Raw genomic sequence first — 12,784 nt, forward strand, 5'->3', positions numbered from 1 at the left:
TTAAGGATCGATTCCACAAGCTGGCTCCCTAATTGGATGCTCCCAATTTGCAAAGATGCTCGCAGGCAACACTGGTCAGGAAATCATGGCCCACAGCACCCAACTTTCTATCAATAATTTTAATTGATGAAAATTGAGACAGCTTCAGTCTGCAAAATCCCTATCATTGTTCCCTGTGCATGTCATGCCACGTCAGGAACAGCAGCCCTCTGTTCATTGTGTTGGTTAGTAAAATTCTGTTAAATTAATCCCATAGGATAACAAACTACCAGTTTGATGGAGCCAGTTGAAATTAAGGCGATTATCTTAAATAATTTTTCAAACATTGATTAATTAACCCTGACTCAAAATTTGGGAAAAGGTTTTGTATATTTGTGTTATTATTGGCACTGCATTACTTTTTCAAATATACTCAAGTTTTTTTTAATACACATCTATTAAGTGCCCAAAATCTGAAATAACAGCAGAAATACTGGAAATACGCAGCAGGTTGATCAGCATTTGACGAGCAAATGTTTCAGATTCTGGTTTGGGTTCACGGTTCTGATGAATGGATTTACCAGAAATATGAATATATCTGTTCTCACTATTTATTTCCAGTATTTTCTGTTTTATTTCAGATTACATGTTCCTATGCCTACACCAATTCACTTAAGAGGGCCATGAGAATGACCTGGATGATTTTCCCTGTGCATTGGTGTAGATGCTATTGAATCATGTGGGAAATTATAGGCGCAAATCTATTATCTTCCCATTTCATGGAGCGGTGTGTTGGATGTTCAATTTGTCCTATCTTTTAATACATTGTCCAAGTGCATTTCCTTTGCTGTTTCTAATTTTCTCCTTGATTTAACAGCAAGGTTAATCTATGGAACAGGTTCCCGAGGGAGACAGGAGAAACAGGTAGTGTTGATTCATTAAAATTCAGAAAATAATAAAGGAAATTGACTAAATACTCGATGGAGAAAAAAATTGCAGGGACAGGGGAAAGAGCGGGGGCGTGGGACTAATTGGATTGCTCTTCAAAACAACCGGCGCAGACTCGATGGGCCGCATGGCCTCCTTCTGTGCTGTACTATTCTATGATACAATAGTAATTAGAAACACAACATGTGGTATATGTAGACTGCTTAGGAGGAAAATGGTGACTTTGGACCTATGGTTCACAAAGCTCTTCATCACTGGGGTATTCCATGTGTCATTTTTGGGGTCTGTTGTAGACTAACTTATCGAGATTGAATGTAATGATTAATCAACAACTCTAATATTGTGTCCTGCACCTACCAGGATGGTAGAAGGTGAACTAAAAGGAACTAAGTCTTTATTCATCTAGCAATTCCTTTATTTGACTAGCAATTCCTATGTTATGTATTCCGTTGGTGAGTAAAAGGCTGCTTTTATTGTTGCATTACAAAGATTCTCTTTCATAACACCACATAGATAGAATTTTTGGGACACCTTCACCGTCACGTCACACTTCTGCACCACTTCAAACCAGAACATTATTCGGCACTTGAATACCTTGTGAATAACAGTGATGCAGAAATCTTACATTTATTGTTTCCCCCCCCCCTCTTTTAATTTTCATTGTCTTAAGGGCAGACTGATAACTTATTCCTGCAGAACTGTCAATGTAACTTTTGACCTGGCGACCAGAATCTGCATAAAAGTGCTAAAAGTTGTGTTGACCTACAATTATCCTTCGATAATGGCGCAGCTGAAATCAGGCACTCACCCTGTGGGGAAATGCGAACAAGATCCTGCCAGAACAGTTATTGGTTATTACTATTCAGGCTGTTATTTTATTGCATAGTAGATTGTAGCACCAACACATCACCCACTGTACAACCCCTGTTAACTTATTATTTTACTCTATTTTGGTCTTGTTTTTACAAGGTATGGTTCAATAGTCAGGAATAACCACAATAAGTGTACTTATGACAACTGCCATCAAGTATCCTATGTTGAAAAGCAGTAATCATTGTAATAGATTCTCTAAGTATTACAGAAAATATATTGTTCACAACCTTCCAGTGAAAAGCAAGAGACCAAAGGAGAACTGCTTTGTTCCATATTCCTTGCATAGACAATGAATTATTTCATTGGTTGTTATATTGAATGATAAAAAGCACCCTAATAACTGTATAAATTCTAAGCATATTGAATGATAAAAATACCAATAACTGTATAAATTCTAACTACAGAGTGATAAAAAGCTCCCCAATATATAAATGATATTTATTGAACTATCTCTGGTTTTTGAAACATTGTAGAAGTTTCTGCATGTAAACATTTTTGTTTAAATTAAGCGATTTCTTTTACCAGTTCACCCAGACACAAAATAAAAGCAACTTAGCATCCTTAAAATTTAAGTAAGGCTTTTAGGTATGTTCTTTTGAACAGTTTTTCACATTCAGGTGTGTGCATTCTATTGGGAAACTCTGTTGCGGAAAGGTGGGATTGTTGAATGCACGGTCCGTTTCAGTAAAGGCTGCAGTGGTCGATAGTTGTCCACCATAGGTTTTTGCTTTTCCCCAACGGATGTGAAAAACAAACTACGAAACACAGCCAGCTGTAAAATAAAAAGCCATTAAAAAAAATTACAAAAAAGAACTGTGACCTCCTCTCAAGAGGATAAACAACAAAGCAACTGGTTTGTGGTTTTCAAGGAAGAATGGACAGAATCACAGAATGCAATCCCAAAAGCATCTGTAAAAATACCCATGTAACAAAAATGGAATTTGATTTTTCAGTCAACATAAATCAGTGGTTGTGCACATATGTAACAAAGTACTATGGTAACCATGTTATTAGTTGAGAAAATCATATTGGACAGGGAATGACTAAATACACTCAAAATCATGACAGTGCTGAGAGGAAAAATTAAAAGCCTTCTTTATTTAAATGTTCATAAACTTTTATATGGAGGGTATTTATTTCTGCAGAAATAGAATACCACATGCTCTTATGATCTGGTCAGATGCACTGCATTGGTGTTGTGTGATCCAAGAGCGGTCATAACAATGTGTTAGTTTACAATCTGTTACAGCTGTACAAGTATGAAAAGTTTTGTATGTAGCCTGGATTGCCTGTTATCGTCCTCCAAAACCTATCCTCTGTTATCCAGTCGAGTGGGACTGCCCTTGCCTGGTTTCACTTTTACCTATCCAGTCATAGCCAGAGAATCTGCTGCAATGGCTCCTCTTCCTCGCCCCACACCATTACCTCCAGAGCCCCCCTCTCATTTCTTATCGACATGCTGCCCCTTGGTGACGTCATCCAAACACAGGATGTCAGGTTCTACATATATGTTGACAACAGCCAGTTCTACTTTACCATCATCTCTGTTGATCCCGCCACTGCCTCGGTTTTAACAGATTACTTGTCCAATATCCATTCCTGGATGAAATGCAATTTGTTTTTGGCTCCCACCACAAACTACACTCCCTCACCACTAATTCCATCCCACTCTCTGGCCACTGTTCCAGGTTGAAGCAGGCTAATCGCAACCTCTGTGTTCTATTAGACCAAACTGAGGTACCAACCCCATATTTACTCCCAGCGCAGAAACTGCCTACTTTCATCTCCAGACAAGCTCTGCCCCACCTCGGCCCATCTGCTGCTGAAACCCTCCCTTGCTTTTGTTACCTTCAAACTCAACTATTTCAATGGTCTTTTGACCGGCCTCTCATCTTCCACCCTCCATAAACTTGAGCTCATCCAAAATTCTGCTGACTGTATCCGAATCCGCATTGTCTGACTCACCACTGTGCTCACTGACCGATATTGGCTTCCGGTCAACCAATGGCTCGATTTTTAAATTCTCATACGAATGTTGAAATTCCTCCATGGCCTCGCCTGTCCCTATATCTGGAAACTCCTACAGCCTGACAAGAACTTTGCATTCCTCCAATTCTGGCCTCTTTTGCATCCCCCACATCCTTCACCCCACCATTGGTGGTCGTGTCTGCTGCCATCTACATCCTATGCTCTGGAATTCCCTCCCTAAATCTCTCTCCTCCTTTAAGACAGTCCCTTAAAAACTGCCTCTTTGGCCAAGCTTTTAGTTATCTGACCTACAATCTCCTTCTTTGGCTCGATGTCAATTTTTAATCTGATTACACTCCTATTAAGTGCCCTGGGACATTTCACTATGTTAATGGCTCGATATAAATGAATGTTGTTGGTCCATTTACTTCCTATGCCATGATTTTACCACATTTGGGAATCATGTCTAGGTATAACACTTGGGTATTACTTTTAACTGTAAGGATCATTCAAGTTGTTTTTTTTTTTAATAAATGTTCCCACAAATTCATTGATTATTTTGGGTTGCTAACTGGTAAGTACTCACTGTCTCCTGAAATTAAAAAATCAGAATTCTCCATTTTTTTTTCCCTTTCTAAGAATCAAGTTCAGAAATGTTTGTGCCATCATGAGTGTTCCGTGCTGCACACATCACATAATCTTCATGCTGATGTCATAAATGCAATGTGTACACACCTCTGGGCCCAATTTTCAGAGGAAAAAAACAGAATTGGAATTTTTTATAAAATTCAATGATCTTGGCCAGGCAGCTTCTTCTGGTGAATTTTAACTCATGACCCAAGCTATACAGTATCTGGTTTTATGGAGGGAGCTAAAGAAGCATATTATTCTGATGATTATGTGGTGTTCTTAGACTATCATGGCCAGAAGCAAAATCAGTAACAATAGGAGATAAAGCACAATGAGGTTCTGAAGTCAGTAAAAAGATTTGGCAGTCTTGAGGCGACGATCTATGTTGCAAACTTTGTGCAGTTACATACAAATACAAATGAAGGACAGTAAAAGATCTGCTGGAGTACTGAGCCTGTCCAATACTGGTGTGGTGTAATTTCTGTTTACAATGAAACTCGTCCACCCAATATCACTGAAAAAGCCAAAGTAAAAAAAAAAAGAAGCCAACTTAGGAAAAAAACTCTAAGAAATTCTTCTCCAACCCCCAAAGACAATCAAACAAGTTCAGGAGACCATGGTGACTGGGAAATAAAGAGGTCGATGTTTTTCTAGAAAAGCAGTACCCCCGATAGCTAAACGACTTCATGTAGACTACATAAAGGATCACCTAGGCAACAAATGCCATATTAGGTTCCAAGATGAGCATGAAACTAGTAACAAGAATGCTTTGTATGTAGTATTTACACATTTATCAAAAATCAGGATCAGCATGACATCAAGAGTGAATGTGTTGATACTGTGTTCTTTGTGCCAGTCAATAAGTTTTGCTGATGGCATAATTGATAATTTTGTAGATATATTTCCCAGCAGCCCAACATGTCCAATTCTGCCAACCTTGCCAAAAAATACTGGATACAACAAACATGAGCTTCTGAATGATAAAATTAAGTACAGTTAGTCAGAAATGTTGAGTTCTTTCATTTTTGATTAATCACCTTTGTTGTCAGGCAACCAGCTGTTTATATATTCTGACTGTGTTACAAAGAAGCCAGTATTTGGGTCAGCAGATCTTAATTCCATCGCTGCCACAAATAAAGAGACAGTTGCTATGTGTGCAAGCACAGCATTAAAAACAGTCAACTCTTACATGGCAAGGAATAGCACCGATGAATTCAGGCTTGGCTGCTTACTGTACAAAGTTTGCCAGCAATGTGAATTGAAATGATAACCCATGTCCAGCTCATCTCCTGTCTGTTGCTGTTTCTCAACCAACAGATATTATGGAAATGGCTACCATTAAATGGTTTATTGTTCCCATTGATGCTACCTTCAAATATGCGCACAATGATAAAAACATTTAATGTTTGTGAAGAGAGCAATGTGGAATACAGCCTGCTGACTGCAATGGTCCCTGTGTGATGTATTAATTACAAAGTATTTACAGCTCAGAAACAGGCCATTTGGCCCAGCAGGTCCATGCCAGTGTTTATGCTCCACACAAGCCTCCTTCCACCCTTCTTCATCTAACCCCTTCAACATATTGTTCTATTCCTTTCTCCCTCCCTCATGTGCTTATCTAGCTTCCCCTTGAATGCATCTATGCTATTTGCTTCAACTACTCCTGGTTAGGATGTAAAACTCACTACTGGTAGTGAGTTCCATATTCTAACCACTCTGGATAAATAAGTTTCTCTTAAATTCCCTGTTGGATTTATTAGTGACTATCTTATCTTTATGGCCCCTATTTCTGGTCCCACCTGCGAGTAGAAACATTTTCTCTACGTCTTTCCTATCAAACCTTTTCATAATCTTGAATACCTGCATCAGATCACCCCTCAGTCTTCTCTTTTCTGGAGAAAAGAGCCCCAGCCTGTTCAGTCTTTCCTGATAGGTCCAAGCTCTCAGTTCTGGTATCATTGTAGTTAATCTTTTGCAACTTCCCCAATTCCTTTATATCCTCTTTAAATATATGGAGACCAGAACTGCTCACAATACTCCAAGTTCTAAACAATTTTTTTTTAAATTCAGGAAAAGAGACTGGATGGCAGTATGAAAAAAGGATTCTATCAGCGCAATAGAATGTAAGGATGTTCCAAGATTACAGAGAAACAGAATCCACGTAGATAGAGTTAAGGAACAGGAAGAGAAATTACAGAATTCTCAGTATGTATTATAGGCCACCAAACAGTGAAAATTAGATAGTGGGAAATTTGTAGACTGGTCAGAAAGATATGCAAGAACAGGACAGAAATATTAGGTAATTTTAACTGTTCCAAGACACACAGATAAAAGTAATGCATGTGGTCAAACTGGGGATTTCATTTTAAAGAATATATCCAAAATTGCTTTCTAGATTAATAGGTCACTAGACCAACAAAGAAATGAGCAAGCTTAATTATTTCTGCAAAATGAACTGGGACAAGTAACTAACATGAGCATTGGAAAATTGAGGAACAACCACAGCATCTTTAGGCACAATGTGAAAATGGAAAAGAATAAAGAGTGAAAGATAAGAGGGCTGGATTGGAAAAGGGAAAAATTCAGTGAGGTAAGAAAGATCATGGCCCAAATTATGCATAAGTTAATGAGGGGCCTAACATGTTGAAGGACACTTGGAAGAAATTGGGTTGCCTTGAGCTGAAGCAGGCCAATTCAGGTTTAGGGACATGGATGCAGCCTGGCCAGCGGCCGCCATCATAAAAGTACAACATTTCAAAAAAAATTCTGCGGAGCCAGGAGGAGCTTCAGATACTCAACGACCATTGCCAGTCACAATTGCCCCCCACCCCCTCCGGAACTTATCAGAGAGCAGGTAGCCCGATATTGCATGTTTCCTTCGGGCAAGCTGCCTGTGGATCAACTTCTTCTAATCCTTGGGCCTCTGTCTTCGGGTGCATTGATCAATCCCTGTGCCTAGTTCGACCGGCATGCCAACACTATAAATTTCCACCCCTAGGCCTTTAATGTCCTTTCTATAAATGAGGTGTCCAAAACTGCACACACTAACTGTGGTCTTAGCATTGTATTTTACAATGTCTTGGAGCACTTATATGTTGTAAGTAAGAAGCAGTTAGAAATGTTACCTGTTTAGGACTAACTTCGATGGGGTCCTTCATAATGACCCAGGTGACAGATTCAGTCAGAGGTGGCGTGGTCAGAGAACCAGTGTATGTCCAGTAATCCGAACAAGATGGAATCATGCAGGTGGGATCAAATTTTAAAAAATCAACTGCTGAGTCCTGCAGGTATACACAATTAACTACATTTTGGATGAAGAAAAATACGCATACTTCAAGTTATGATTTCTTGACTATTCATGACATTTGACAATAAGGCTATTTCTTCTGTCACTGATGACACTTATCTGCAACTTATTTATCAAATGAATAGCAATTTTAGGGAATATCTATATATTATTTTAGGTTTCTTCAATCTGCAATTGGTCCTGACAGAGTGAGATGGACATGAGTCTTTCCACAGCACTTCAACAACATCCTCATTAATAAGTGAAGTCATCAAATGGAGGCAGAACTCATATCCCATTTGCACTGCAGGATCACTTCCACCGGAAGAATTTCCCCAAATAATCTGGTTCCACAGAACCTTGCAGAACAGAAGGAGGCCATTCAGCCCATTGTATATGTGCCAGCTCTACTAATCCCACTGCTCTGCTCTTTCCCATAGCCCTATAATTTCCTCTGCCTCAAATGCTAATCTACTTTTCCCTTAAATGATGCAATGCAGCGCTTGGCACAAAAAAGGGGCTGCCAGATTAGGTTTCTACAGATTTCCTTCAGATTTGCTCTTCCACTGTTAACTGATACTTTTCAGCTCTGCCAGCATGGGCAATACCTTCAGAAGAATCACTACCTCCAGAATACTGCAATACTTTGCAGACTTCAGCATGAGGTAACTCCCTTGGAACATTCCTTCCTCTTCCAAACAAACTCTGACAGATGCATCTCCACCCGATGTGCCATATTCACCTCCATACCAACTATGGGACAGAAAGTCAGAAGGAACCTGGGAACAAGACTTCGGGTAACTGTTGATGAGTGGCTGAATGCTCTGTGCAGAGCAAGGGCTATGGGTCCAAACAATATCCCAGCTGTAGTGCTGAAGACCTGTGCTCCAGAACTAGCCGCACCTCGATCCAAGTAGTTCCAGTACAGCTACAACACTGGCAACTACCCAACAAAGTGGTAAACTGCCCAGGATTGTCCACAAAAAGCAGGACAAATCCAACCCGGCCAATTACCTTCTTATCAACCTACGCTCAATCATAAGCAAAGGTGATGGAAAGAGTCGTCAATAGTGCTATCAAGCGGAACTTACTCACCAATAACCTGCTCATTGACGCTCAGTTTCACCATGACCACTCAGCTTCAGACCTCATTACAACCTTGGTCCAAATATGGACCAAAAGAAAAAGAAGCAAATTCCGGGGGATGTGGGGGAGATGAGAGTGACTGCTCTTGACATCAAGATAGCATTCAACCGAGTGTGGCATCAAGGAGCCATAGTAAAACTGAAGTCAATGGGGATCACTGATGTTCCAGTGGCTTGAGCTATACCTGGCACAAAGGAAGATGTTCGTGGTTGTTGGAGGCCAATCATCTCAGCCCCAAGACATTGCTGCAGGAATTCCTCAGGGCATTGTCCCACCCCCACTATCTTCTGCTGCATCATCAATGACCTCCCTTCCATTATAAGGTCAGAACTGGGGATATTCGCTTATTGTTGCATAGTGTTTAGCTCCATTCGCAATCTTCAGATAATGAAACGGTCCATGCCCACATGTAGCAAGGCCTGGACAACATCCAGGCTTGGGCTGTTAAATGGCAAGCAACATAAGTTCCAGGCAATGACCATCTCCAACAAGAGAGAGTCTAATCACCTCCCCATGACATTCAATGGCATCATCAAATTCTCCCACCATCAGCATCCTGAGGGTCACCAATAATCAGAAACACAATTGAACCAGCCACATAAATGCTGAGGCTACTGGAGCAGAGGCTGGGTATTCTGCTGCGAGTGGCTCACCTCCTCACTCCCATTTCAGTGCCAGCCATGGTAACACACTCGCCTCTGAGTCAGAAAGTTGTGGGTTCAAGTCCCACACCAGGGGACAAAAGGCTGACACTCCAGCGCAGTACTGAAGGAGTGCTGTACAGTCGGAGGTGCATGTCTTTAGGATTATACGTTAAATTGAGGCTAGTCTGCTCTTGCAGGTGGACGTAAAAGATCCCATGGCACTATTTCAAAGAAATGCAGAGGAGTTACCCTCGTTGGCCAATATTTATCCCTCAATCAACATCACAGAAACAGATTATTTAACAGATTATCATTTTGTTGTTTGTGAGAATTTGCTGAGCACAAATTGGCTGCCGTATTTCCTACATTACAACAGTGACTACACTTCAAAAATACTTCATTGGGTTTAAAGCGCTTTGGGACATCCTCAGGTCAGGAAAGGCACTATGTTAAATGCATATCTTTCTTTTTTCCCTAAAACCTCTCCACCACCTACAAGGCACAAGTCAGGAGTGTGATAGAATACTCACCACTTGCCTGGATGGATGCAGCGCCAACAACACTCAAGAGGTCAACACCATCCAGGACAAAGCAGTCAGTTTGGCAGCCCACCCACTAACTTAAACATCCATTCTCTCCACCACCAAAGCACCTTGGCTGCAGTGTATTTTATCTACAGGATGTATTGCCACAACTCACCAAGGCTTCTTCGATAACACCTCCCAAACCCGCGACCCCTGCCACAAAGAAGGACAAGGGTATGTCCAAGTCGCACGCCATCCCGACGTGGACATACATCACCGTTCCTTCAATGCCGCTGGGTCAAAATCCTGGAAATTCCTCCGTAACAGCACTGTGTACCTTCACCACTTGGTCTGCAGAGGTTCAAGAAGGTGGCTCATTGCCACGCAAGGGTAACCAGGGATGTGCAATAAATGCTAGCCTTGTTAACAGTGCCCATGTCTCAAGAATTAATTTTAAAAAGAGATTCGGATTCAGTAAATCCCTGTGACAAATAAGACATTTCTCGTAACCCCCTTCCTCATTTTCTTGGATGACAATTTAAAATTCAGCATTGACTGTGCAAGCAGAGGAAATAGTCTTTGTTTTCTATATTGGGGTGCTCAAAATTGCACACAATATTTTTAAGAATGGCTCTCTTTATGCCTTTAATTAGAAAGCCTTAATACCATTGACCTTTTCTATGGCTTTAGCAGACATACCTCACACTTTTAAGGAATTAACCCCGGTCTCTCTGTTCCTTCACACTCTTTAGCACTTTTGCATTGAGTTTATTCTTCCATTCCTTATTTTCCCTCCCAAAATGCATTACATCACATTTCTCCGCTTTAAATTACATTGGTCACCTGTCTGCCCATTCCACTAACCTGTCTGTAAAGTCCTGTCCCTGCAGTACAGATTCACACGAGGCACATACTGAAGTCAAGGTCACTCAGGACCTGCACCTTTATTACACAGCTCTCGAATGCCACACTTGCCTGAGACCTGTCCTTATATACCTGTCTGGGACAGGTATCTAGTGTCTCCTGCAAGTGCACCCCTGGTGGTAAGGTAAGCTTGTGGTTACAGGTCATCTCTAGTTACAGTCATGTACAGCATGGTAAGATAGTTATGTGCAGTTGTGTGAGATACATGACATCACCCTCCCCCAAGGTCTTATTGTCTTTATAGGTTCAGTCTCTCAGGTGGTCTACGCTCTCGCGTGAAGCGTCTTCGTTGTGGTTCAGTTGTTTGCCTTGGTGCCCGTTTTTCTTTCGGTGTGATTGCTGCTATCTCACCTGGGCTGTCTGTTTCGTTCAGTATGATTGTTGGTGTCTCGCCTGGGCTGTTTGTTGGGATTGTCCTTTCGTCAAGTTGTTCCCTCTGTCTGTCCACCAGGTGTGGTGTGAGTTCCACATTGTAGTCTGCCTCTGGTTCAGCAGTGTTGTTGGTAAGTCTACTTTTGACTTGGTCTACATGCCTCCGGCAGTTTTGGCCATTGTCCATTTATACCACTAGTAGCCTGTTTCCTTCCTTGCCTGTTATCGTCCATGCAAGCCATTTGGGAACCCTGCCATAGTTTAGCAAACACTTTGACCCCTTTCTCATTCCACCTACCCCTCGAATTTCGGTCATGGTACTCGGTTAGCTTACAGCGCTTTGCCTCAACGATTTCATGCATGTCTTGGAGGATTAATGAGAGCCTTGTCTTTAAGGTCCGTTTCATTAATAGTTGCGCGGGAGGAACTCCAGTCAATGAATGCGGACGAGATCTGTATGCCAGCAGCAGTCGCGACAGGCGGCCCTGCAGCGTGGGACCTTGGATTTTGAGCATGCCTTGTTTAATGATCTGCACTGCTCGCTCCGCCTGGCCGTTGGAGGCCGGCTTGAATGGTGCAGTCTTAACGTGATTAATGCCGTGGTCGCTTATAAAATCTTGGAATTCTGCGCTGGTGAAGCACGGACCATTATCACTGACCAATATGTCAGGAAAGCCGTGCGTTGCGAACATGGTTCCAAGGCTCTCCACAGTGGTGGAAGTGGTGCTCGAGTTTAAAATGGTGCAGTCGATCCACTTAGAAAATGCATCTACAACTACGAGGAACATTTTGCCCATTAATGGGCCCGCATAGTCTATATGCACCCGCGACCACGGTTTGGTGGGCCAGGGCCAGGGGCTCAGGGGGGCCTCCCTGGGGGCATTACTGAGTTGGGCACAAATGGTGCACCGTCGGACGCAGAGCTCCAAGTCCGCGTCAATGCCAGGCCACCAGCCGTGGGATCTGGCTATGGCCTTCATGAGAACGATCCCCGGGTGCTCGCTGTGGAGCTCCCAGACAAATGCCTCTCTGCCTTGCAGAGGCATAACTACTCGGCACCCCACATCAGGTAGTCTGCTTGCAATGACAGCTCATGCATGCGTCTATGGAAAGGTTTGATCTCCTCGGGGCAGGCATCGCGAGCCTCTGCCCAGTCACCAGTTAAAACACATCTTTTTACTAGGGATAACGTGGGGTCGCTGGTCGTCCAGGCTCTGATTTGGCGAGCCGTCATGGGCGAACCTGTGGACTCAAAGGCATTGATTGCCATGACTATCTCACATCCTGTTCGTCAGACCCTTCCGTGGTCGCCAGGGGTAGCCTGCTAAGCGTGTCGACACAGTTGTCTGTGCCTGGTCTGTAACTTGTGAAGTAATCGTAAGACGCCAGCATGAGTGCCCACCGTTGAATGCGCGCCGAGGCGTTGGCGTTTATTGCCTTGCTCTCGGATAGTAGGGACGTGAGGGGCTTGTGGTCGGTTTCTAATGCGA

The 12,784-nt window shown here is 42.3% G+C and overlaps 1 protein-coding gene across 5 annotated transcripts in view; it reads right to left on the minus strand.

Annotated features, from left to right (window-relative positions):
- Window positions 1-1,565: 1,565 nt before the first annotated feature.
- Window positions 1,566-12,784, minus strand: part of ca5a (carbonic anhydrase Va) — a 102,868-nt gene continuing 91,649 nt past the window's right edge. For 3 of the 5 annotated variants that reach the window (XM_070898133.1, XM_070898132.1, XM_070898129.1), the window contains exons 7-8: window positions 7,524-7,679; window positions 1,566-2,572 (exon numbers count right to left, since the gene is read on the minus strand). In XM_070898133.1, the coding sequence (XP_070754234.1) occupies window positions 2,429-2,572; window positions 7,524-7,679 (300 nt within the window). In that variant the 3' untranslated portion in view covers window positions 1,566-2,428. The remainder of the gene's footprint in view (window positions 2,573-7,523; window positions 7,680-12,784) is intronic. The other 2 variants (XM_070898130.1, XM_070898131.1) reach the window with 2 other exon arrangements.

The sequence above is a fragment of the Pristiophorus japonicus genome, chromosome 13, assembly GCF_044704955.1.
Source record: "Pristiophorus japonicus isolate sPriJap1 chromosome 13, sPriJap1.hap1, whole genome shotgun sequence".
NCBI classification, from domain to species: Eukaryota; Metazoa; Chordata; class Chondrichthyes; family Pristiophoridae; genus Pristiophorus; species Pristiophorus japonicus.